This window comes from Podarcis vaucheri (genome assembly GCF_965113315.1).
Source record: "Podarcis vaucheri genome assembly, chromosome: 2".
NCBI lineage: Eukaryota > Metazoa > Chordata > Lepidosauria > Squamata > Lacertidae > Podarcis > Podarcis vaucheri.
This window is the reverse complement of record NC_138760.1, coordinates 81259360-81287034: the sequence shown is the minus strand read 5'-3', so window position 1 is coordinate 81287034 and position 27675 is coordinate 81259360. Positions and strand designations below refer to the sequence as shown.

At 39.1% G+C, this 27675-nt stretch overlaps 1 protein-coding gene across 4 annotated transcripts; it reads left to right on the top strand.

Moving 5' to 3' along the window:
* The first annotated feature begins 836 nt into the window (after positions 1 to 836).
* RFT1 (RFT1 glycolipid translocator homolog) lies at positions 837 to 26036 on the top strand. Of its 4 annotated transcripts, none has more exons than XM_082211951.1 (13): positions 858 to 1105; positions 3408 to 3493; positions 4403 to 4519; positions 5976 to 6165; positions 6957 to 7058; positions 8255 to 8389; positions 11329 to 11407; positions 13208 to 13258; positions 14038 to 14168; positions 15575 to 15719; positions 17965 to 18070; positions 21594 to 21843; positions 22509 to 26036. In XM_082211951.1, exons 1-13 carry the CDS (start codon positions 1022 to 1024, stop codon positions 22674 to 22676), a joined length of 1644 nt encoding a protein of 547 aa, XP_082068077.1. In that variant the 5' UTR covers positions 858 to 1021; the 3' UTR covers positions 22677 to 26036. The 4 variants fall into 4 exon arrangements, with proteins under 4 accessions (XP_082068079.1, XP_082068078.1, XP_082068077.1 ...); XM_082211954.1 differs by having other exon boundaries at positions 1047 to 1105; positions 3408 to 3488; XM_082211952.1 differs by lacking the exon at positions 3408 to 3493 and having other exon boundaries at positions 838 to 1105.
* Positions 26037 to 27675: the final 1639 nt, after the last annotated feature.

Sequence of the window (27675 nt, the reverse complement as noted above, 5' to 3'; positions counted from 1 at the left end):
ACGAGATGGTTGGATGGTGTTCTCGAAGCTACCAGCATGAATGTGACCAAACTGTGGGAGGCAGTGGAAAACAGGAGTGCCTGGCGTGCTCTGGTCCATGGGGTCACGAAGAGTCGGACACGACTAAACGACTAAACAACAACAACATTTAAGGGTTGCATATGGGGGAAAAACAAGAGACTTTGGGGACGTTAATGCTGTGAACTCCTCCCTCGTAGGTTCAGGTTGCATATAGTGTAAATAAATCATGTATCATAAGGCACCACAGTCGCTGCTGTGCCTCATTTCCAAAAGGAAACATGAACGCTGGGTCTTTCAGCCACATTATCAGGGCACCTTGCAATACTAAACTCCCGACCTTCTCCATAGGGATGACTGGCAGTCACTTGGGGGTGCAAGGCTGTTCAAATAAATCCCTGCTCCTTAACCCGGCTGCACCTGCACTTGTGTGTTCGATAAGGAAATACAGAACGAGCTGGGAACTGGCAAACAACTTGACCCCCCCCCCCAAAAAAAAAAAACCTGTGGTGAGGCAGAGAAAAGTTGCCCAGCCGTCCTCCCGTGCCAGAAAGCACCGGCACAGCGTGGAGAGAGAGGGAGAGGCGCTACTGCAGGGGACACACGGGCTTTTTGCGCGCCAAGAGCCTTCAGAAAGATGGGGCGGGGGCGGCTCATTTCCAGCTTTGCCAGCGTGGCTCCTCGCATTCCCCAGCTATGGCAGACGAGCAGCAGGCAGAGCATTCCTGCCTCACCCCATCCCGGCTCGTCGTAGCTGCATCTAAGCCGAGCGGCCGCCTCTTTCTCGTCCTCCCACTTTGGGCTGACGCGCTCGGAGCGCGACGGGGAGGAGCCATGTTGGGCTTCGCCCTCTGACTAGGAAGCGGCGCTCGCCGGCTTGCAGGACAGGGAGAGAGGAAGGGAGGAAATGAGGCTGGCGGGGCCGCGGGGAGCGCTTTCCCCTTATGCACGCGCCAGCTGAGGCGGCGGCGGCGGCGGAGGGCTCGTCTGTGGCAGGGAGGAGATGGAGGCGGCAAAGGCAAAGATGGGCTCTGAGGACGTGCTTCGGCAGACCAGCCGGCTGGCCTCTTCCAGCGCCCTCTTGCAGGTATCCGTCGGGGCAGAGGACGGAGTGCTCGCTCAACCCTAGCCTCGTCCCTTTCCCTGGCTTCTCTTCGGTGACTCGTTTGCAGAAACGCCCTCTCGACCCAGTCATGGATGCCTCTTCCCGCAGTTTGAATTGCTTGCCTCCTCTCTGCAAGAGGTTTGCGCAACGGACTCGCTGGCCACCCCTGTGGCTTGGTTGCGTTTGGTTTGCTTGCTTGCTTTTGCACCCTGTCACCTGTGCGTGTGTGAGAGAGACATCCACATATCCCTTCGCCGGCGATGACACATTACCTTGCTCAGTGGGTAGTCTCAGCTGTTGTTGGACCTCAGCTCCCATCATCCTGGACCGCTGGCGCAGCTCGCTAGGGATGATGGGAGTTGTAGTGCAACAACAGCTGGGTCCTCGAGTTTGAGAAACACTCTGGTAGAGCATGGGACTCTTAATCTCCGGGTCGTGGGTTTGAGCCCCACATTGGGAAGAGGATTGCTGGCAGGGGGTTGGACTAGAAGTCCCTTGTATGATTCTGCAGTTGCTTTCCTTGTATGATCCACGCATTTGCATTCCATTTGCATTTGTGGTCATGGAAGAATATGAGGCATGAATTTTTTTGGAGCCGGACCCAATTGGTGTATCTCCTCAGATAGTATTGTCTGTATGACATTGTCATACTGATCACACAAGAGTGTTCTTCAGCATATGTGAACAGGACTATTGGCTTCCCAATAGTCTATTGGGCTGTTGGTGTCCCTGTACAAGTACACACATGTATAGTATGGACATGCTCTATACATGGCGTTTGTGCAGCCTCCTTCACATGTATTTTGGAGCATCTTTCACAAAAGTGCCTTCTCTAGGGATAAGTAGTATTTGTAAAACGTTCCTGAGCATCAATTTCCCAGCAATGCCCACTATTTGTTGTTAGAATAAATTCAGAAAGCTGTGAGTTCATGCGATTCAGTTAACTGCTTCAAATAATTTGTGACTTGTGGCAGAATATGTGCATAGGAGAGAGCTGTTAATCAACAACACAAAATTGTGTAATTTTAGGGCTGTTCCTTATACAGAGGTACCTCGGGTTAAGTACTTAATTCGTTCCGGAGGTCTGTACTTAACCTGAAACTGTTCTTAACCTGAAGCACCACTTTAGCTAATGGGGCCTCCTGCTGCTGCCGTGCCGCTGGAGCACAATTTCTGTTCTCATCCTGAAGCAAAGTTCTTAACCCAAGGTACTATTTCTGGGTTTGCGGAGTCTGTAACCTGAAGCGTATGTAACCTGAAGTGTATGTAACCCGAGGTACCACTGTATTCATGTTTGTGTTCTTTGCTTTCTGTATGTCTCAGCATAAATAAACAGATTATTTATTTAGTGTTTGGTTCCTTGTGTCTGAGTAAGACCTAGGTTCAAATTCCCACTAGGCCAGTAACGCTCACAGGGTGACCTTGACTTAGTCACCTCTCAGCCAGACCTCCCTTACAGGGTGGTTATGATGTTAATAAGGAGAGCCACGTACATCACTTGAACTCCTTGAATAAAAGTTGGGATATGAGTGCAATAATAAAGTGACTTCCATTTCAGGAATGCGGAAGCCTCAGGTCACAACCATATATATGCACAGAGTGGAGACCATTTCCCCCAGGACTAATGGCATCAGGTAGATTTTCACTGGGATTGCTGCTGGACAGGGAAGGAACAAATTTCTCCCTATACTCTTCAGTCCTGAGGAAAATCTGTCCTTTCCTCACCTGCTCTAAATTAAAATCAAACAAACCCTAATGTGGTTTCAAGTGATGTTCTAAGTGTCCTGCCTAGCTTGGTACTGAGAGGAACATGCATAGAATTTTTGTAGTTGTGTAGTCTACATGGCTGTCCTCCCATGCTCAAAATTATTATACAAGAGAAAAGGTGCCTATGTTTTCCTAAGTTTGAGTTATGCTGCTGGTTATACTCTAGGTTGGAATGTGGGAAGACAGAGCCAAGTTCACACGAAATGCTAAATCATGATTTAAAGTTGCAGATCATGTCCCGCTCCCTCCCATGTGGCTGGGAGGACGAATTTTGATTTTAGTTTGGTTTTGAAGAATCTTCGCTTAGTGTTACCTATGAACCAGAGCTTCAGTGGGCCTAGTATAAATCTATCATATTGCAGCCTTAGTACTTATGGCTGAGGTAAAATTTGTATTCAAGACTTCCAGTTTACATAATTAGTAAGTTGCTCCTTGAATCTGATTTTGTTTACATGAGTTGAAAGCTGGTGTAAATTTATTTCCTGTTTCACTCTATTTATTTATTTATTTTTTACAGATACTGTTCCGCCTAATTACATTTGGGTTAAATGCTTTTACCCTACGATATGTTTCAAAGGAAATCATTGGCATTGTGAATGTAAGGTAATAAATAGTAATCTGTTTCTTTTAAGGTATGAGTGATTCATGATTCCAAATTATGGCAGTTTGTCTCACTATATTCTGTTCTATTTGATTTCTTTTTAAACCTGGGCAGCGACAAAGTAAATTACTCCACTTAACGTTATGCTTGGCAGGGATTCTGCAAAGAGACATTTTGAATGGTTTAGTTGAATTAATGTCTGCTGTGTTGTCTAAATGCAAATTTGAATTTGTGATTCGGTTTCTTGGACAAATGAATTTCCATCCTCTAGTATGCAAATCTATAGTACTATTGAGAGTGCTGTGTTTATGCAGTAGTTTATGACATGGGTGGAGATTCAGTAATTTTTAGTCTTTCTTGAAATATGATGTGTGGTGTGTACCTCTCTGATTTTTATTATATTCTCATGGTGTTCTTCTGGGGCGGGCATTCCAATTCCACCAAATGTTAGTTTTGAAACATATATTTATTTTTATTGAAAATCTCATCTGTCTTCTGGACTGCAAAGTTCTCTGGTTTTTCTTTTCTTTTTGCTAGCAGTGAATTGAAATATTGAAGTTGTTTGCATGCTGTATTGTTCTTATGTTGCTGCTGCTGTTTTATCTTGAGGGTACTGTTATAACAATGCCAACATATAACAACGTTAACATATAAAAAATAATTGATACAAAATGTACTGCTGAAACATTTGTCTGTCTGAAGCAGCAACATAGTTTTGCATTTGGTGATATGTTACTGTAACTGTTGGCATTCCCTGCCCCCAACCACTTATAAGGGGACAAACAAAATTTGGATTGGTTGGTTAACCCAACCTTCTGTGCTGTTTATTATTGGAATTACTGGAATTTTTTGTCTCGTTGACAGTTAACCTTGTACTGAAATTACTCATTTTCCTTTTTTAAAACGTTTAGGCTGATGCTGCTTTATTCTACAGTTGTTTTCTTAGCCAGAGAGGCATTCCGAAGAGCTTGTCTGAGTGGAAGTACAAGGAGAAACTGGACCAAAACATTTAATCTTTTGTGGACAATGTATGTTTAAATAAGACATTGGAATCCTCAAATTAACTACTCAAATTAGCTCACTCAGTTAACCCTTCCCCCATTTCTCCTCTTATGTCTAAAGTACATAGTAAAAACAAAATACTACCATCCTAATTTATTTTCTCTGGCAAGGGTTTCACCTGTCATCCTGGAGATCATACTTGCATTTTCAAAGATTCAAAGCAGATGTTCCACTTGCTGTAGGAAGCTTTATTTATTCCACAGCAGGCAGTGAAGTATTATAGGATACATTGGCTCATTTGGCTTCCTACATTTTAAGGGAACAGGTAGGATGCCTGGAATGACAGGTGGCCATCCTAGTTTCAGTTTGTAGCACTTCTGATAATCTCAGAAAGGTTAAATCGTTTCAAAGTGCCTGTTTAATTTATCTGAGTTTTACGTGTACTTTTGAAAAGGTAGGGCAGCCTCTTGCTTTCAAACCATGAAATAATCAAAGAGTGAGAAGTTTAGTTTTTGGGTTTAGTTAAGGTAGAAAATGGAATAAAGGTAAAGGTAAAGGGACCCCTGACCATTAGGTCCAGTCGTGGCCGACTCTGGGGTTGTGGCGCTCATCTCGCTTTACTGGCTGAGGTAGCCGGCTTACAGCTTCTGGGTCATGTGGCCAGCATGACTGTGCTGCTTCTGGTGATCCAGAGCAGCGCACGGAAACGCCGTTTACCTTCCCGCCGGAGCGGTACCTATTTATCTACTTGCACTTTGACATGCTTCCGAACTGCTAGGTTAGCAGGAGCAGGGACCGAACAACAGGAGCTCACCCCGTCGCGGGGATTCGAACTGCCGACCTTCTGATCGGCAAGTCCTAGGCTCTGTGGTTTAACCCACAGTGCTACCCGGTCCCCAGAAAATGGAATACTTATCGGTAAATAACTCAGTACCTATCTAATCTGCAAATGAAATATTTGAGCTTATCTGCGGTGCTGCGTTTCTGGGGATTTAACTCTTGTTTCATGAGAATCTAATGTATATATTAACTACCATGTCTACATGAAGCACATCTGGGGGTTGATGTAGCTTCTAAGTCAGTGTGCAGAAAGCTGCCCTAGATCAATGTAGTGGTTGGGGGTTTGTCAAATGGAAAAGTGTAGATTTCTTGAGGAACTGGGTATTTGTATCGGAAAGTTTTTAATGTTTTATGGTGTTTTTATGTTTGTTGGAAGCCGGCCAGAGTGGCTGGGGCAACCCAGCCAGATGGGTGGGGTATAAATAATAAGATGGCTGATGAATGTCCCATGCATTCTAAGGGGTAGTGTAAGTAACTTAGAAGTAGCCTATAAATACAGATGTACAGAAAACAGATGCACATATTTTTGATGTTGATTTTATTTGGACTCCTGGCTTGCAAAACCAGCTCATTTATAAAAATTGCAGAGAAAAGGACAACATGTAATACTGTCTAAAGGACTCATCTTTTCAATTTCCATAGAGTCCCCTTGGGCGTGTGTTGGTCTGTATTCCTGGGCTGGGTCTGGCTAGATATACTTGAAGTTCCTGATGAAAATGCTGTTCCTTACTACAACTTTGGAGTGGTTGCCTTTGGTCTTTCTGCTGTAATTGAACTTCTAGGTGAACCTTTTTGGGTTTTAGCCCAAGTACACTTATTTGTAAGGCTAAAGGTTAGTAAAATGTATGCAGCATTGTTCTAGTTTGGGTTTTTATTAATGTGACATACATACATATATATACACTGGTGCCTCGCAAGACGAAATTAATTCGTTCTGCGATTTTTTTCGTCTTGCGAATTTTTCGTCTTGTGAAGCACGGTTTCCCATAGGATGCATGTATTAACGATTTTAAGAAAAAGGAAACAAACTTGCAAGATGTTTTCGTCTTGCGAAGCAAGCCCATAGGGAAATTCGTCTTGCGAAGCAACTCAAAAAATGAAAAACTCTTTCGTCTTGCGAGGTACCACTGTGTGTGTGTGTGTGTGTGTGTGTGTATATATATATATATATATATGGACTGATGAATGAAGCAGTGAATCTTTTTTTAAAAAGCTGTTTAGTGTTTGTTTTTTTAAAAAAGCTAGTTTCACTCTAAATTTGGAGAGCGTGATGTACAATAAAACATTTTTTTCATTGTCTAAGTATTGATTTAGGAGCTGATATAAATAATTTGTCTGACTTGCACACAATGCTAAACCATGGTTTATTTAACCATGGTTTAGTGTTGTATTCAAACCTTGCTCAGCAGCTTAAGTATGGCTTGCACATGCCATACTAAACTTTACCTCTTATGAAAATAGGCTTAATTGCAGAGACTATTTGTCACTATTCACAATTAAACATTCTTAAAGGTGTTTGAAAGGGAAAATCTGATCACAGGATTTTTGAAGCTAACACATGTAAGAATTGCCATTAGGAACATAGTGCCTATGTCTAACATGCTTTTTGTATATTCTTTGTAGGTAATTGCTGAAAGTCTCTCAATCATTTGCAAATGCTTTTTGACAGTTATTTTAGTAGTTATGTATCCTCACTGGGGGCTTTACATCTTTTCTTTGGCCCAGGTATGATTTCTGCCATTTTTACTATTGTCTCTTTGATCTGATATAATAATTTTAGTTGAAGAAATTAACATTATTTTTGCTATAGCTTCCATGCTTTGGTCCCTTCAGTTTTTCATGGATAAAAGCAATGTCCCCACAATTAGTACCTCTATCCCAATATTAGGCTAGCTTAAGATAACGTCAGATCAGGGGCATAGTCATACACAAATGCACTTTTATTCAACAAATGTTTACTTAAAATCGACCCATTATACATGGTTCGTAAGGCTGTTGGGTAGATCAGTTTAGAGTCAGTTGTATTTCAGTTAAGCATATAAAGAAAATAGTATTTTGGACTGTTAGGCTGCAACGCTTTCCTTGCATACTTTGGCGTAAGCCCCAGTGAACTGAGTAGACATATATAGAATTGTGTTGTTAATTTAGGAGGAAAAAACTATAAGAAGTTGACCTTTTCCCCGTCCATTTAAGTCCCCCACAAAAACTGGTGTGGAAAGGATCAGGAATGAACTTGAAATAGAACTCATGAAAACCCTGGCTCTAATTTTTGAGAATTTTCTTAATTGTATTAATTTGGATTAATGGTAAGGATAAAAATGCAAGAAGTAACTTCAAAGCCTGGATAGCTCAGCTGGTTAGAGCTGGTCAGCTATGGTGTTGATTATGCCAAGGTTGCAGGTTCGATCTCTGTATGGGACAGCTACATATTCTTGCAACACATTGATGTGGACTAGCTGATACTCAGGGTCCCATCCAACTCTACAATTCTATGAATTGCAATACATAAACTGAGCAGCATAATACCAGATTGTTCATTGAGCATCTTTGTGATAACAGTCAACAGCATGTTAAGCTCCTCTATAACTGCTTGTATCTCAGTGCTTTGATTTAGGACTGCATGTCCTTAAAGGCCTTGTGAGAACTGCACAATCACCTGTGTTCTGTTGATGAGGTTTCTGCAGTTCCAGCAGTCTGAAAAAGGCCCACTGCAATTGCAGTTTAGGCAATGCCCACATGGAGGCACTGGTTCATGCAAACAGTGCCAGTGCTGTGAGGCCTTAAGCCTGGGAGCTGCCATCATGTCTGAACTGGAGCTGAGTACTTGGCAATTGAATTTTACTTGTATTTATTTTGTTGCTGAAGTGGAAATGCTGCAATAAATGGTATGCTGTGTAGCTAATGAGATTTTGTTCTTGCAGCTTCTATACACCAGCGTTCTGGTTTTGTGTTATATAATGTATTTCATGATGTTTCTGGGTTCTCCTGAAGCAACCAAAAAATCATTTCCAGTTACTCGTATGATATCTGTTTTACCTAATTTTGGACAACATGAGGTAAGTAAAACAGCTTTATGGTAAAAACCAACTATTCATAATTTTGACGCAAGAAAAAATGATGATCATGTACAGCCATTGTCCCAATTTAATTCTTATAGTGAATCTCATTATAGGTGACTTGCTTAGTGGCCATCAAATCAGTGCCATGCTGCCATTTTCAAAGTCTCTTTAACTGCATTTCCCCTGTTAAATTTTATTGCCTGGAAAAAATAATCCATGCTTTCATTCATACAACAAATACCTTTCTAAAACTTCATACCTCAAATGGTCAATATACAGACTTTGTTGACTGACTTTCATTTAAAAGCTATTATTATTATATTTCTATTTCCAACAGAGTAGCCTCTGTTCACCAGCTACTCACAATTTCCCATATATAATTTAACAAAAACATGTGTGGATTTTTATGAACAGCATATCCCAATATTTCTTGCATTACATTTATAAGTCTCTACATAATTTATATTAGTGTGTATTTTCACTTTGTCCTCTTTTCAGCATAGCATAGCTTTTAAATACATGTATTTATATTTCCAAATTTCTCTAGATATTAAAGTTCCATGCAGTTTTCGTTTTTAAAATGTTTTCTTAGAATGTTGGATATAGTGGCTATTTTGATTTCCCTACATCTTTTGCTATATCTTGCTGCCATTTTACCACAGGTAGTGTAATTTCTTCTGACAAATTCCATAATAATACATTATTTCTGTGAGTCAAAGCAAAAATGTTTAAAAGAAGCCAACACTCTGGATGAAATAAGGTTTTTCTATATACATGTTTTTACTCCATTACGTTAAGCCAAAATATTATCTCAAAAGGAGCTTTACAAACCTTTATGCTTAAATTAATATTTCAGCTATAAAAATACAGTATCATCCCCAGTATTTTGATAATATGTGCCAGATACATTTATAAAAGACGACTTGCATGAATTGAAGATGCTGACTCGTCTGGTGCACAATACATTCAATAAATTGTGGAGCAGAGATTAAATTTAATATAGTTAAGAAATCCATGCATGAAAAGAAATAAAGGTCGTGTTTTTCAGCCTCTGTATCATTGAATATATTAAGGTGAAAGCAGACCTAACTTTAATGGAACTTGACATTGCTCGGTTTGCATAAAGTTTGTAAAACTACTCTGAAATATTTCAGAGAGGAAAGGGCTGAGGTGGAATGAACTACTGTAATCTAGCCTTATTAAGTAAGAATACAGTTTCAGCTACTCTAATATTAGATTTAAATTTTTCCTCCATAGAATTCCTATTTATATAACCAAAGTATTACATTTAAATCTCCAGAGACTATTCTTGTCTCATAGCTCAGTAGATATATTCGACCCTCTTTTGTCTATAGCTGATCCTAGCTAAATCTTCCTTAGTGGGGATGGTATTGCAGGGAAGTGAAAGAAAATATTAACACTGTATTGTGACAAAAAGCAGCACACTTGACTTTTATGAAAAAGCATAAATTAGCTTAAATGGCAGTGAAGTATAGCTGCTTTGGTTGTTCTGTTAGGAATTTTGAAAAACAGCTTACCGACTTGTGAAGGAAACTAACAGTGCAGTAGGCATAACATTAGAAGGAATTTCCATATTCTGTACGGAAATATTTATAATGAGTATTTATAAGAATACATTTCTGAGACCAAGCTGCCTGGATTACTTTAGTAGCAAAATATTAATTGCAGTTCAGAATAAGAGAATGAGAGTACAGGTTTACATAGCATATTAGATTGTATTCTTGAATTATATATTTGATTAATAATAATAATTTTTATTTATACCCCGCCCTCCCCAGCCAAGGCCGGTCTCAGAGCGGCTTACAAGCAATAATAAGAACAAGTTGAATGATTACAACTTAAAAACAAAATTAAAATACAACATTAAAATATATTAGTTATTAGTTATAAGATTAATTGTACCTAACCAGATCTATAATATCATGCAGCAGAAAGTTTACCAGTCAAATCTCTAAATAGCAACAATTTGCCTTTTTTCTTTCTGCAAAGAATATTTCTAATAATTGCATGCTTCTGTCTTTCATGTACTTACTCAATTACAGTTGATATAATAAAATGCAAGCTTCATCAAAACTGTTTTTCAGAGTAAAGCTTAATGGTCACAAAAATATTGAGAGTGATCAAATACCAACAAGCAATTATCATTTCGAAAAGCATACTTGGCTAGAAACCACTTTGAGCAGACTTTAATATCAATATTTTTTTGCATCCTGCCATGGCATCAAGGTATAATTAGGCAGCTGAAATAACTTAAATACCTTTCACTTCAAAAGGCCTTGTCTTACAAATGTCTGTCTGCTTTGCTTATCAGAAAGCTGAAGCTTGCTGTTCTGAGATATGTGTGTGAGGAGTATGTAACTGTTCCTATCTACAAAGTCAAGTGAATTTTTTGTTTGTATTCTTGGTGCAAAAATGTATGCTTTGTCTGATTTGGATGATGGAACGCTGGTGTTGGAGCTGAACCAACCATGGCTTTGAGGTGGTTAGCTATCGCCTGCCCTAATTGTGCAGGGAATTTTGTGGCAGCCTGGAGGGCCACAGTGTAACAACCTGTGGGCTACAGGAAACTTGTACAGCCTTGAGCAGAGAACCAAAAGGTTATTGGGTTTGTAATTCTGAGTAGCCATCTCCAGTTACAGAGTTCTCACAGACGATAGTATTGTATGAACCGATGCTCCATGGATGCAGTTCTGCTGCAGTTGCTGTGATGTAGCATCTCCCAAAGTGCTGTGACTGTAGAAATAATGATAGGAGTTTATATGTGAAGCCATTTCAACATAATCCTTGCACCTATGCGAACCAGCAATAGATAGTATTACGTGCATGTTGTACATAATGTACTGGTCATGTTGTTGTCTTAGGAGTATTAATTCCTTCAATACTTCACAGTAATTTTATATCCATTTAACTTTCAGGAATTTGTTAACTGGGAAGAGGCTAAATTGACTTGGAGTTTCTTTAAGCAATCATTCTTGAAGCAAGTTTTAACAGAGGGTGAGTATGATAGCCTCTTCAACATCAATTTAGCCCCTCTCTGCAAACACCTACCCCCAATATTTTGCGGTTTCCAGAATTGTTTGTTTTTATAGCTTGGGCTTAGACAGCTAGGAGAAACGTGTTTGTTGTTGAAAGATACCAATTTGGTTTTGCATATTCATTGGAATGTGAAAGTTGTAGATAAAATATTTAGGAAGGCATATACTTACTTTGGGTTTTCTCCTTGGTCCTTCATGCTGTGGTTTCATTGTTAAATATTCCGATATGGACTGAATGCTTAGTGGAATCATGTCCCTATGGTGAAATGATGACAGGGTATGTATATAATATTGCTTTATTCATATGGACAAGAAATTGTACAATTGGCACTTGTAACCTTCGGTAAAAGTTTATTAGCGGCTCATAATCATTATTGGACTTGGCTCTGAGCTGATGTTGAAACAATAATTGATCAGATGTCTCTAACAAAAGCTGTCTCCCCCTCCCTTTCCCCTCTCAAGTATCTATCACCTGAGATACCTCTCAGATCATTCCTAGGGTTCTAGTTCCACAGCTTCAGAAGTTTTGTCATAGTAAAGTCGTTACATTATTCACTTTGCTTAGATCTTATTTTTCAACTTCTTTTATTTCCTTACGCGGTTAGCAACACGTTTACAAATATCTATTGCTCCAAAATGCAGGGCTGTAACAAATGCAGGGGTGGAACTGCTGAGAAGCAGATTTTGGCAAAGCATTAGAAAAAGTCTGCTAATGGTAAGAGCTCTTTGACAGGGGAACCCACTGCCTTAGGAGGTGGTGAACTCTCCTATACTGGAGATAATTAAGCAGAAACTAGATAGTTATCTTTCAAGGATGCTGCAGTTGCATCCTCCTGAAAAATCCTCCTTTTAAAAACAATGCTCCACCAATTAATAAGAGAAGGAACCGCATTTGAAAATTATATTAAGAAGGTTTAGTAAAGTAGATTTGAAAAAAATAAACAAAAGAAAAGAAAAGAAAAGAAAAGGGAGATAAATCCTTACGGGTAGAACACAGGCTTTTTGTTGCAGGTATCTATCTTCTGAGATGGTCAAGGTGTGTTTTATTAGCACCCATCCTTTCATTCTATATTTTGCAGCCTTCTCAAGTGCCTGTACTTCCTAAAAGTTCATTTGATTTCCACAGCTGGGCTTCCTTCTAAGAGCAAGCGGGTGGGGAGACTGCCTACTGTGTGCCTGAAAACTGTTTGTTTTTAAAGTGATGCCTTTTTTACTTCTAAAGAAATAATCAGTACAGAGAGATATTTTTTTTAAGATCAGAGGAAGCTCTTCCATTAAAGACAAAATCAGGAAGTGTACTGATCTCTGCAGCTAACTTCCCCAGCTTCACAAGTGTCAGTTAAAAGCTATGGGGAAGATATCATGTGGTAATGTCTCCCATGAGATATTTTGGGGTCAGGAAATGGAGGCTTCAGAATCCTGGATAAATCTGCAAAAATCCTAAAGAAATTCTGAAGTACCTTGAGAACGATGCAGAAAAAAATGGAAGCCTCTTTCGCAGGAGAAAAGAAACTTTTGAGAAATTGGAATACAAGATTCAGCATAGTGCTATCCTGCGCTGTGGATTCTGCATTGAGCAAGCTGGGAGTAAATGGCCTCCAAGATGGCTGCCAGCTCTTTGATTTTGTGATACTGAATAGCAGTGACTGGGTCCGACATCTCTTGTGCTCAGGATAAGTTTGAAATGTCTTGTTGTGCAACCGCTTGTAAGTATAATGGAAAGATAAATAAATACTAATATTAAGTATTACTTTTGTAGGTGAACGGTATGTCATGACATTCCTGAACGTGTTAAATTTTGGAGACCAGGGTAAGCAAGACATTTTTTTTACATTGCCTTGGTTCTTGAAATTGGAAGAAGCATTCTTGGCTTACTTATTGTGATTTGTTTGCACCAACCAGCATGCTTTCATGCTCTCCTTTAAACCACAGTTTATTCATGTGAATAAGGCCAGTAAATGGTAATCTGATTCCACATTCATTTAGAAATGTGGTAAGTCTGCAGATGAATGGCTATAAAATAAGTGCAAAGGCGGCAGCTTTCTTTTTAATTTGAATATGGAAATGCATTTAATTATGTTTGGAACTTTAAAAGTGATTTACCTCTTCTGCTAGTGCAGGGCTGTCCAACTTCTAAGAAACTGGCAGTGATCTACCCATTGTTGAGCTTTTTTTGGAAAAGCTTCATCAAAGTTGTTGAGCTATTTGGGGGGAGGATAAGCCAAAGTTGTTGAATCGACCAAGGGCATCCCGCGATCAACCGGTAGATTGACCTCTTGGACACCCTTGTGCTAGTGGAAGCCAGCACAAGGACTCTTGCTAGAGCAATTGGACTTTCTACCATTCTACCCCCATGCACCCATCACACCACCCTCAACTCCACTCTGGAGGCCCAGGAGAACCCTCAAAACAATGTATTGGGGGGGGGGGGAGAGAGATTGGGAAAATTGTTCTGTTGGGCAAGCAGAAATGTTTGTACTGGAACGGTTGCCTTAAGTGCTGCATCCACTGAATTTTTTCCCTTCTTTTAAATCAAGCAATAATTTTACTATTAAACACCTAATTAGATGTTTCTGTTTATTTATAAAGGAGTGTATGACATAGTGAACAACCTTGGTTCTCTGACGGCTCGATTTATATTTTTGCCAATAGAGGAGAGCTTTTATGTTTACTTTGCTAAGGTTCTGGAACGCGGAAAAGATACCAGGTTTCAAAAACAGGTAAATTAGTCTTATTGTTCAGTAGTCTGAAAATGTACATTTAAAGCGAAGGATAAATAACGTTTATTGGTTTAAAATTAGTGTATGCCAACTTTCACTGGGCATTTTACATAAATAGAATAATTCCTGGTGTTGGATCCAATGTTGTTGATAGGGAGGAGACTATTTTCACCTGCTTGACCCTTTTCTTCTCTTCCAAAACATCCCACACTGTTCTGATGGTTCCTCTCTACCAGATTTGGGGATTGCTTCAGAGGGGAGGGTGAATATATGGGGGGGAACCTTTTGTTTTCTGCTGACAGAAGCCTCCTCTAAACCAAGAAGTTTTCTGTTATCAGGGTACCATTGGATAAAATCCTTTCAAAATACTAGGTTTGACAGATAATTATGGGGGATGAAGTGAGAATAAAAGTTAACTGTGCAGTCATTATCAGAGATAAGTAGATGATAAGGTTATGGCCGTTGTTTTATTTGTTTCAATTTTTAACAATGGCTTTTAATTCTTTTTTTTCTTCATAAGTAGCCTTGAGTAAGATTTATCATAGAACGAGTATGCATGTTGAAATAAATAAATAAAAATAATGGGTTGTATTCAGCGAATATCTACTCACAGTAGAACTGTGGAAATTAAATGTTGGTTGAGTACAAACCAGTAAATTTAAATAATGCTGTGGTCCTGGTGTGTACATTTGTCAATCTACTGAAATTATATGGTTGGAGGGGGGTCTACGGTTTAAAAGGACTTGGGGCAACTGAAGAATGTGTATTTGAATGGGACTTACTGTGGTTAGGAGTGAGCTATTAGTGTCTAAAGAGACGCTGTGCCTATTTTTAGTACAGAAGCTAAGGTATGCTCATATATCTCACAGGAGGATATTGTAAATAAAGTATTAGATGAGTTCAGGGTCAAATGCTCTAGTTAAGCATAGCTTTAGTTCAGGAACTATATTCTATATCATACAGTACGATCTCTTATTTTTAATTTTTAATTATTTTCTGCAGAGGTAGAAGTTGCATACTGTTGTGTAATTTACCAGAAGTGTTAGTGTTCTTGGTTTTCTCTGATGCATTAGAAGCTAGTTTTTGTCAACCTGTTTCCTTTGTCACAGCAGATTCTCAGGCATTTCCTGATCTTCTATTTAATGAAGGGTTTTGTGCAGATTAATTAAGTTCTGCCTGGAACTTGCAGCACATTTGATATATAAATATGGCTGCTATTGAATATGTTCATACTTCTAGACACAAATAGTCTACAATTATTATTGAAAATTATTATAATTTGCCATTAACTAGCCAAGTAAAAATAGTGAATTGTAAAATCTAATTATTCCACATATAAATTTAACGCAGTAATCTGGCATATGTTGTTTTGTTTTGCCTATTAAATGAATGCAATTCTTTTTTAGGATGATATCTCCATGGCAGCAGCTGTATTAGAATCACTGTTGAAACTTGTGCTTCTGATTGGCCTGACTATTGCAGTTTTTGGTTATGCATATTCCCAGTTGGCACTGGATCTTTATGGAGGTTCAATGCTCAGTTTGGGATCAGGTAATGTCACATCGCAGCTGCCTTTCTGAAAAGTAGCTTCATAAGCATCAAACATTTTGTGAAAGCTTCCTCACTTTGCTTTTTATATATGAAAGTACTATATCCACATGGAAGAACTAACACAGAGAATCCGATCCATTCGCATTGCATGCCCTACGATGTCTGTTTCAGAAATGGTGCTTTTCCTTGTGTTAGGAAATTTCATTATGTATACCTTATGGAAGAGCAATCTAGGATGGTCGCAGTATGACATTTTGCATGTCACTTTTAGTGCTGAGAGAAACAGGACATCTCTTTTCAGCAGTGTTAATCATTGTATTCTTGAGTACTTAGCCCTCTTGAAGATAGTAATTACTACAATATTGGGATATAAATGTTTAAAAGCTCTAAAAAGAAGATAAGATGGATTCCTCAAAAAATTGATCCAATACTGATTAATAGAGGAACGTTCATTTTCTATATTAGAGGAACGTTCATTTTCTATATTATATGCTGTTGCTCAGCAGAACCCATCTTAGGTCAGGCTTCCTGGCATGCAGCTTGAGCTTTGTGGTTTTAAAAATTATCAGTAGAACAGTTAACTGGAAATAATCAGCAGCTACATTCATTTATTTATCCAGATAAACATGCATAAGATCAATCTGTATTAGCAAAGCTGCTATACTGTCTTCAAAAAGGCCTTTGAAACTGTGTGGCAGAGTTCCTAGTAAGAATTGTTGTCCTGTTCCAGTTAGGGGCGTGAACTCACTTCAGAGAAATTGTGAACCCAGACTGTATCAAGCTGCTTTGGAGAGATTTGGTAGCTGTTTGAAGGAAAGCAGAAGCCCTTCAGATTGCCTTTAAGCTAATCAGACTGTTCCTGAACATCCAGGCCTAATTCAGAGGCACATAGACACTGGGTCTTTTAAAATTCATACTTTCCCCCCAGCTCTCCATATATGCAAAATGCCAGGGAGGGAAGGAGGAGGAGCTTTGAGATTGATAGCACTATCAAAAAATAGAGAAGTAAATAAAATTTCTATTTCACCCTTATTCCCAATGGAGCAGATCCCATCTTCACTCTTCCAATATCAAATTTAAATGTGACTACTCATCCCCTGTGCATTTCACCAATTTCCCCATGACATATCTCTCCTCTCTCTCTCTCTCTCTCTCTCTCACACACACACACACACTCTTAAGCAAACTCAAAACTTAAAGTCTACTTGCACAAACATCCCTGCACCTATTTTTTCTGATATTTTGTAGGCTTCATCCACTCACAAACTGCTACTGTTTCTGTCAAGTTCATCCAATTCTGTAAAAAAGCAAATAAGCTGTCACTGCTTATTGATTCTCCCGTTATAGTCAATGGGGTGGCATGAAGCTTCACATTTTCTAAAGTGAAGTTCTAATTCAGTCACAAAGTGAAGAGTGTCCTCCAAAGCAGTCTGAACTGAATTGACTCACTTCTTGAAGTGGCATTGAGATTGATTTTTGTATTTGGTGCATGCCCCTAGTTTCAGTCAGAATTGGGTACAGTGGTATCAGATGGAATATACTTTTTGCGCTTCTGTTATTTATTTCAATAAAGTACCCATCTAGAAGTGATAATTCATCATGGTTGAAGTGAAAAGGGAGGAGGCCATGTGTCCATTTGAACTGTGAGACCGGGTGACTGAGTGGAAGGTAACAAAGCAGAAGAAAGGAAGGTCTTCTTCCTCTCTTGAACATATATTGAATTTTGCAGATGCCAAGAGTGATATGGGGTTGGGGAAAGAAATCAAGGAGCTCTCCAAAGTATTGTGGTAATAAATTACTCCAGTCTCCCTCATATTGGTTGGATAAATGCAACAAAAACGGGCAACATTTTCTAGACTGGGTCTTAGAACTGCTTGTCATAGACCCACCAGAAGAGTGGCAACAACCCTGGACTAAATTCTAAATGTTGTCCATGACTTAGTACAAAATGTCGTACTGTAGGTGATTTCTGACTAAGTCATGCTCAGAGTAGTCTCACTGAAACAAATGGACCTTCTCAGAGTATTACTAACATTGGATATTGGCCATTGTGTCTTGCTGCTCAAGAAACAGTAGGGATATATTTTGTTATGAACATGATATATTTTTTTTAATAACATGGATTGCAAATTGACAGTCTGATGCTGTTATAATTCATTAATGACATGTTAAATTGCGTTAATGCACAGATCTCAGCAATAAGGGGTTTCATTTTACTAATCCTCTTGTCATAACATTTTCACAGGGCCAAGTCTCCTGCGTTGCTATAGTTTATATGTCTTGCTGCTTGCTGTTAATGGGGTAACAGAATGTTTTACATTTGCTTCAATGTGTAAAGAAGAAGTGGACAGGTGAGTTTAAAAAGGCCATAGTTCCATACTATTATTTAGCTTTTCTTTGATTTCATGTACTTTGTATGAGGATATTTTATATAATACACACCTCAGAATAATGTGCCTGATAACTGCTTGATGTGTCCTGTTGCTAGAAAATGTAATGATATGAGGAATAAGTGCTTACATTTGAATATCTTACGTGGTTGGGAATCCTGGGAACCTTCTGAAGGGTGTGGGTTATAATGACTCTTGAATAGGTATTTCTCTGAAATTGAATACATATATTCTGTTCTTTCTGTTTCAGAGCTACTTATCTTTTTTCTGACTAGACTCTCCCATTCTTGCTTAACTGATAGTTCAGACTTGTCCACTGTCATAGGAAATGGGATTTAAAGTGGTGCATTCTAAAAAAAGCATTGAAATAATTCAGTAGGTACTAAAAAAAAATCCTATGTTCAAATAATAATATACTTTAAAGTATATGTACTTATAGATCTAGATGTGTGCTTATTATTACAAGAGAGAATGCTGTTGCACTCAGGTCCTGTTTGCCATAGTTGGCCACTGTGAAAACAGAGTGTTGGATTAAATGGGCCTCTGCTCTGATCCAGCGGATTCTCCTTACGTACTTAGATTATTATTATTTATTGAATTTATATACTGCCCTATACCCAGAGGTCTCAGTGCGGTTCACAAAATAAAATCAAAATATAAAACCACAAAATACATAATCAAAATAAAAACAACCAACCCAATTGTAATGATCTCTGGCAGACTCTCTGGCAGTTTTATGTACGTTTATTAACAAAAAGAAACATCCAGAACATAGTTTCTCGCCTGCTCTCATTGATGATAGTTGTACAGTCATTGCTGCTCCCACAGCAGGAAGGACGCCAAACTCCCACCTTTCCCCTCTTGCCCTTCTGTTGCCCTCTTATCCAATCTCCTAGAAATGGGACTGAAAGGCTGCCCTTCACTTTCACTCGACACAGTCTCAGACCTCTGCTTATCTGCTGATTGCCTAGCAGTTCTCTGGCTGCCTTCCAACTCTTCCTCTTGAGAACTAACAGTGTCTTCCTCTGGAAGGGGAGTCGAACTGCTCTTTCTCGACTGTCAGCCAGTTCTGATCTGCAGTCTGTCCCTCTTCCACTTAGCTCGATTTCTGAGTCTGACTCTTCTTCCGTGCACTGGTGACCCACGTTCCTGACACCAATAAAGCCCCCCCCCATTTTAAAAGGGCATAGGCTGTCAATCAAATCAACCAAAGGCCTGGTTAAAAAGGAACATTTTTGCCAGGCACTTAAAGGGGTATAATGAAGGCACCAGGCGAACTTCTCTGGGGAGAGCATTCCACAGATGGAGCCACTGCAGAGTAGGCCCATTCTTGTGTTGCCACCTTCTGGACCTCTTGAGGAGGAGGCACACAAATAAGAGCTTCAGAAGATGATCTCAGAGATCCTGGAGAGCCAGTGTGGTGTAGTGGTTAAGAGCGGTGGACTCGTAATCTGGTGAACCGGGTTCGCTTCCCCGCTCCTCCACATGCAGCTGCTGGGTGACCTTGGGCTAGTCACACTTCTCTGAAGTCTCTCAGCCTCACTTACCTCACAGAGTGTTTGTTGTGGGGGAGGAAGGGAAAGGAGATTGTTAGTCGCTTTGAAACTCCTTAGGGTAGTGATAAAGCGGGATATCAAATCCAACCTCCTCCTCTTCTTGCGGTTGGCCTCATGGTGAGCCATCTCTTCAGTGTGTAGATTCTAATGCCATGTGCTCTACAGATGTGTGTGTTTGCTTGGGGTACCTTCTGTGCTGCAGTAGCTGAAGGATCTTTTAAGTCCCATCTATCTTTATAGAAATGTCACATTGCTGAAAACAAATGTTGAGCTCCATGCTGTTTTGAGATTTTGAGTTACATATTTAGGGTAATGCAATGTACTTTGCTAGCCACTGTCACTGCAACTGAGAGAGTGAGAGAGAGGTTTTTTTGTTATTTCATTTTAAATTTGCTTTTTTCCCAAGTACAATGCACTTTTATGGCTGTGGATTTGTAAAATGTGATTAATTGGAAACTACAGCACCAGCAAATGTATCCTCTAGTGAAAGAAAGCATCCTTGAAGATGCTCATTACAGCATTCTAGACGAAGATCAGTACAATGTTGACTTATCCTCATTTATCATTTTCATGAATTAGTTATTAGCTCACATTTCCTTTACATGTGTGTCTTTGTGAACTAATGAAGCCGTCTGACATAGTACCACTGTGTGTCAAGTAGAGATATGAACTCATTTGGAATAAAGTTTGGGATAATATGCAGGGATCTTGTGTCTTGGGAAAATATTTCTGCAAGTTAAATGTAAATGGAGAGGGGGAAGACGATGTTCTGAACTATCATAGAATTGTAGAGTTGGCAGGGACCCTGAGGGGCATCCACTTCCATCCCCTTGCAATGCAGGAATCTGAACTAAAGCATCCCTGACAGATGGTCATCCAACCTCTGCTTACTTTCGTTTTGGGACATCCCAAGATACCATTATAAGCCTGCAACCACAGAGCAGAAAAATAAATATTGAGAGACAATAATTTTAAGACCCCTGTCCTGCTCTCCAGCATAATCAGTGTTATTTTGATACTAGCTGCTCTAGTTATCACATGTGTAATCTCACCAGTAAACAATGTTCTCAAGAATTTATGAGCACTTCCTTTTAGAAATAAAACTTTGTAGCTATTTAACTGAAGAAACCTTTAATGCTGAGATGAGAAGAGATACCAAATAACCATTTAAATATAAACTTGAGGTGTACATTTTAGATGTGTTTTGACCATTACTTTTTAATCTACATCTCCAGTGTCACAATAATCACAATTTCATATATAAAAATATTGAAAGTAATATCCTGCCTCTTTGCCCAATATAGTATAATAACATCAATGGTATAATAGTGGTTATATTTGTAAAGTAGACAGAAACGGAATGTTCAAGGTATTATGATTATGAAGAGCAGGCGGAAGAGATTGAATCTCTCTCTTTCTCTCTTACTATGTCTGGAGCACTCCTGCTTTTGCTCAGATGGATAAGTTGTCCAGTTAAAGAGGCTAGGGGAGAAAGTGGACAACTTTTGAATGTCATATTAGTTCAGAAAATAAGCCAATCTATTTCTAATTTGGGGGTGGGGGTGGGTGGGAGGTAGCTCGGCTTACTTTCTGAGCCAATGGTTGGGAGTTGATCCATCTCTATTGCTATTCTCATATTACAGATAGGAAGCTGGTATATAGTAGCTCATCTATGGCTATCTATTGAGTTAATAGATACGGGAAGATTTTTATTGGTGACTTGCTGATGAGTCATAAACAAATCTCTTAACTACTAACGATTGAGACTTAACATACTGTATATGCTACCAGATATGGGTCTGCAGCACTTTACCATTGATAATGAATTTTCCTCCTCCATCCCATTCATCTTAGAAAGCAACTTGTCAAGCTCGTAAAAGACGAATACTGAAACCATACGAACTGTTCCTTTTTTGTTTTGTTTTTAGGTACAATTTTGTCATGCTCGCTTTGTCCTTGGTTTTTCTGTGCATGTCCTATTTCTTGACCTATTGGCAAGGCAGCATAGGATTCATCTTTGCAAACTGTTTCAACATGGGGATCCGAATCGCACACAGCATCCGCTACATCCACAACTATTTTGCACAGAGCCCTTACAAGCCTTTAAAGGGCCTCCTTATATCACCGTTGCTGTTGGTAGTTTATGTCATCTGCGGAGTGACCACGGGCTTTTCTGAGGTGGGTAGTGCTTTTTCTTTGTGCTTTTGTTCTGCCAGAACAAGTGAATAAAGTAGTCCTTTTTTTGCTAGTAAGTAACCGGTTAGTTAGTTCCGGTTTATGATGTACACAGAGCATATCTACAGATATGCATAAGATATTGAAACATACCCACATGTAGAGAATTAATTTTTTTACGCTTTGAAATGTTATTTTTTTCTTTGTGTTATTTATTTATTTAAAAAGTTTCTCACTCAGTTTATCCTAGCAGTGCACAACTTATTTTTACGCACACACAAAAATATAAAACTCATAAAGGTGCAGCCTACAGTAGACATGAATGAGTGAGCTGATGATTCAAATGCTTGGGTGAATAAAATTGCTGGTGGAAACACTAATGAAGATGCTAATGAACAGTCTCTGAGGGAACACCGTTCTGTAAAACAGAGTGACAGAAGTTTGTAGCACCTAGACTAGCTTTTATGTGATTGTTTGGCCTACCTAAACTATCTTATAAACACAAGGAGGCTTTACTGGGTTGTAGTTTGGTAAGCATTGGTGCAAAAGTATTACTGTGAAGAGAATTACCAGGTCTGTCTTATATCTGAATCGGAGCATGAACCGTAACTTAAAATAATATATTTCTTAAAACAGTAAGTTAACATTCTGCCTTTCTTTCTTCGTAGGTGTTCCTGTGCTGTGATAAAGGATGGCTGGCCAGGTTAATTCACGTTGCTGTGGGAGCACTGTGTTTTACAGCAACTCTTGCCACTATATTCTTCACAGAGACCAAGCTGATCCATTTTGTTAGGAAACACATTTTGTCAAGATATACCAAAGAAGTGCTAAAATAATCATGTACAGGCTAATTTCTGTACAGTGGTACCTCTAGATGTGAATGGGATCCGTTCCGGAGCCCCGTTCGCATCTAGAAGCAAATGTAACCCGTGTCTGTGGGTCACGTTTTGGTGCTTCTGCGCATGTGCGTGACATCATTTTGAGTGTCTGCGCATGTGCAAGCGGTGAAACCCAGAAGTAACGTGCTCCGTTACTTCCGGGTTGCCGCGGAGTGCAACTCGAACACGCTCATCCCGAAGCACATTCAACCCAAGGTATGCCTGTATATGAAATGTATATATTTGCTATGGAGGAGATATAGGGAGAATTAAATATGTAACTACTATAATATACAGGTGATACTGTCCATGAAACGTACACAACTGGTAACAAGGTAATTCACAGCAATTTAAGCTGATACAGTTGTTCAAAAGTCCAAAATTATACCCGTGGCAAGCAACTTGATAAGTTTACAGTGGAAGGTTACTGCTGCCCGGTATATGAATGCAAATATTACGCTTAATCCTCACTTGCGGAAACCAGTAGCTGGAAAGTACTGGGCATTACTCTTGTGATGCTACACTAATGTCACATTGAACTGTAATATACTTTAGAGACTGGAGGTGCACATCACCTGACTGCTTCTTAACTCTTGACAGTTAGTTTACTCCCAAATTTTATTCTAATCCCAAGACAAAAAAATAGTTAAGTACACTGGAGTCCAGCTATTTGCACTGGCCAGGGAGGAAGTGGTTTTTTTGGGGTGTGTGTGTGGATTTTGCTGTGGCAGCATGAGGCTGGTGCAGCAGAGAGATTGGATTAGGCCTATTTCTGGTAACAAACCAGAATGTCCCATTTGGGAGGTATATGCTGCTGGTATCTTTTGCTTACCAGCAGTTTAGGTGGGCCCAGCCAGGAGTTTGAGAGAGGTGGCGGCCCCCATGCCAGGACAACCGTGCAGAACGTGGTGGATGGGACAGCTCTGCCTCATCAAAACACCCTTCAATTCGGTGGATTGCTGTCTTTAATAGGTAGTTTGTCTGAAATGTCATGTAGTCATGCAAAATTGTTGTTGGACTATGGTGCATTTAGGTTTGAATTGCTTTATTTTATTGTGCCTGAGCCTGGAAGGCACTATAAAAGAATTTAAATTAATTTTTTTGCTGCCCTTATAAGATTATTGCAATCTAGACAAGCATCTCTGGCCCCTGTAAAAAGTGCTATTTGTAGCACATAGCAGCAAACCCCTTAACTACATTGGGACCTCTGAAGAAAATGAGATTTCCACCCCCCCATGTATTCTATATATCATGATTTACCAGTAATTCTTAAAACAGTTGTTAGTAAAAATGGATGGAAGAGGCATAAAACAAGCACAGGATTTTCATATATTGATGCCTTAACTATTTTAAAAATAGTTTTGAGGGCTGCTGTAAGCCAATGTTTTGATAGCCTTATAGGGGAACAGGAAGATTGGTAAACACAAAAGTCAGAATACAGTATTACAAGAATATATATGGACAAATAAGGTTTGTTGTCAGTAAAACTGAAACTTGAAAAGTATTAAGAACATAACTGTTTACTATAAACATCTCTTATTTTGTTTAACACAAACAAATCAAGCCTAAAAGTGACTGTTCCTATTTCCTTCAGCTTGAGGTATTGCAATGTATAGGATTGCACTATAAAGGCCTCATCACACCTAAATTTTGAACAAGACTATAACAAGTGTGTGTGTGATATGGTAAGAGTGTCAGCTGAATCATATTCTGCAGTATAATGAGACTATGGTTGAGGAAATATGTTCTATGATTTACAATTAGAAAATGGTTCAGCTGTCTGTTTTGAAAACTGGACATGTAGGAGACATAATTTGAGGGTGGTCCATACAAAATTTTGGGGAAATTATTATTATTATGACTGAGTTAAACATTTGCTAAGAGAGTAGCATGTTGACAGATGCTGTGCATTTTTCTTTTATGGACTATGCTAGGGTATTTTTAAAAATAGCCATTTGTACTGCATCTTGTACTGGGGAAATGGTTTGTTGTGTTAGTTTAAGGGGCACATCTAGTATGTGCTGTTTTGACAAATAGTACTCTTGGTATGTAGTTTTTTTTCTTATTGAAGAGACGTTTTTCTGGCCAATGTTAGTCAATAGACTTGATTATTCTGCTGTTGCCAGGTAACAGTTTTTGGCCAATCTTAGCCTCAGGAAGTACAGGAGCTTGCTGTTGCTAGGCGAGATTCACACAGACCAGGCCTCAGCCTTGAAGAGTTGTCCAAAATGTTAACAGTTAAACCAACAGGTTGTTTAATTGAATGTATTTTTTTATAATATATGTTTTCTAGCATGCTCATGAAATGTTCTTGTGGAATCAGGATTGACTTCTGTTTTCTGCTCATAAGTATGCATACATTGCCAATTCATTGTTTCAAAAAATGTCAGAAACAAATTAAAAGGTTTCTATAGAGGCAACACCTTTTTTTAGTTAAATGTATAATTTGTCTCCAGAGTTTGCAACTGTTTGTTATCTTGTATGGCAGGGATATACATTTAAGAATGCAGCAAAGTTGTAGGGGGCCAAAACATACCTGTGATTGTAAGCTGTGATTAATGAAAGTGAATGGGTCTGTTCTTCTTTGTTGTTGGTTAAAAGTGTATGTCTTTTGGGTTGCTGGATTTTAGAAATTCTGCATTCCTTTCACTGTAATTCTAAACACACTAATGAGCAGGCTTTGTTGAATGCCATGGGATATACCTCTGGAGAAATGTGCTTAAGATTGTAACGCAAGACCCAAAATGAGTAAAAAAAATAATTAATGTTAAAATTGAATAAGTCCTTAAATTTGTACTTCTGAAAGAAAAATATCCTTGGTTGCTAACTTGGGTGTGTGTGTGAATGTAAAAGTGCTAGTGGAAAGCACACTTGGTGGCAAATGTCAATCAACTTGTGAGGCAGTTGCTAAATGTATTGTGTTGAAAGATGCTTTCTTCATTGCTATCTTTGACCCATTGACTTATTTACAGGCACACTCCTGATTCTGCCTTGTAGGGTCATGTGTAGGCACTGCACGAGTTGTAAATCAAATGTTTAAATTATTTAATTTTGATTAATTTCCCCATGTAATCTTACCTACAAAAATCCATACCACAGCAAATATATATCCTACAAGATAGACTAAACAACACAAACTGCCTCTCTGGAATTAGTTTTAACATTTCTCCAAAGTTTGATATAATCTGAATACGTATTATTGAAGCTCTGCCTTATAAAACAAAAAGTTGGAATATTTTATATTCTGAAAGTGAAGTCAAGTCTGGTTCTATTTTCTTTCCTGTCTTAATTTTATTATAATAAAAAAAGCAAATCTTACTCTGTTTTGATAACTCTTTGTAGTTCATATAGATCTCCTTCTCCAAAGATTCCAACTGTGGTCTATAAAGAAACTGTGGTCTCGTAATTCCTTAAAATGGGAATCAGGCCAGATGTTGTTGAACTACAACTTACATCACCTCTGGCTATAGTTGCTGGGGCTGGTGGGATTGTAGTTCAGCAGCATCTGGAGGGTTACATTTTTCACACTATGCTATAAACTATGGGAGGCATTCACCCACCACATCCTATTAGCACTAAGGTTTCCAGTTGTGTAGTAGGACTCCCCCCCTCCTCCCCATGCATGTGACTTGCACCCTCTGAAAATCTGCCCCAGAGGGTTGGGGGATCCCAGAAAAGATTTAGGGAGAGGAGATGTGAGAAGAACATGCAATTGCACAAGGAGAAATCCTTGCACTGATGGAAGCAGAGACTATATTGGATCCCCCCCCCCTTTGGAGTGTTGAAAGAAGAAGAGTTTGGATTTGATATCCCACTTTATCACTACCCGAAGGAGTCTCAAAGCGGCTATCATTCTCCTTTCCCTTCCTCCCCCACAACAAACACTCTGTGAGGTGAGTGGGGCTGAGAGACTTCAGAGAAGCGTGACTAGCCCAAGGTCACCAAGCAGCTGCATGTGGAGGAGCAGAGACGCGAACCCGGTTCACCAGATTACAAGTCCACCGCTCTTAACCACTACACCACACTGGCTCTCCAGTGTGAAACTGGCTCTTCAGTTTAAACTGGCTCTTCAGTTTAAACTGAAAAACAGTTTATTTTTTTATTTTTTTTTTTTTTATTGAAAAACTTTATTGCAATCAGATATACTTTCTCATACAAAAGTGATTGTATCGTAAAAAAAAAATACAATACAAATAACACATTAAAACACTTGCTTCTAAAAAAGAGGAATAACAAAAACAAAAAAAAAGTAGAGAAAGAAAAAGAAAAAAGAAAAAAAAACCAAACATCACAAAGTAAACCACTTACAATCATTCCCTTACATACAGTTGACTTCCATTAACCTCAGCTTTGGATTAAATATTCTACTTTTATCATCTGCAGTTATTTTCATTTATCTTTATATGTCGAAGGAGTTAAGCATCATCTACTGTTAAGTTATTAATTCTCAAATTAATCTCAAGGTAGCTTATGAATTTAGACCATTCTTCTATCTTTTTTATCGGTTTATCTCGCCTAATATATTGTGTAAGTCTCGCCAATTCCAGGTATTGATATACTTTCTCCTGCCATTCTCTCATTGTAGGTATTTCTGGAGATTTCCAATTCTTTGCTATTAGAATTCTCGCAGCGGTGGTGGCGTATTGGAAGAAAGTCTGATCTGTCTTTTTTATCTCTTCTCCTATCATCCCTAGGAGGAACGCTTCAGGCTTCTTGGGAAAGTTATACTTCAAAATTTTCTTTAACTCCTCATAAACTTGACCCCAGAAACCCTTCACTTCCTCACAGGTCCACCAGATATGGAGGAAAGTCCCCACCTTATCTTTACATCTCCAGCAGGTATTATCTGCTGTTCTATACATTCTCGCTAGTCTTGCTGGGGTCAGATACCAGCGGTACATCATCTTATACATATTCTCACGTAAGTCAGCACATACGGTAAATCTCATCCCTTTTT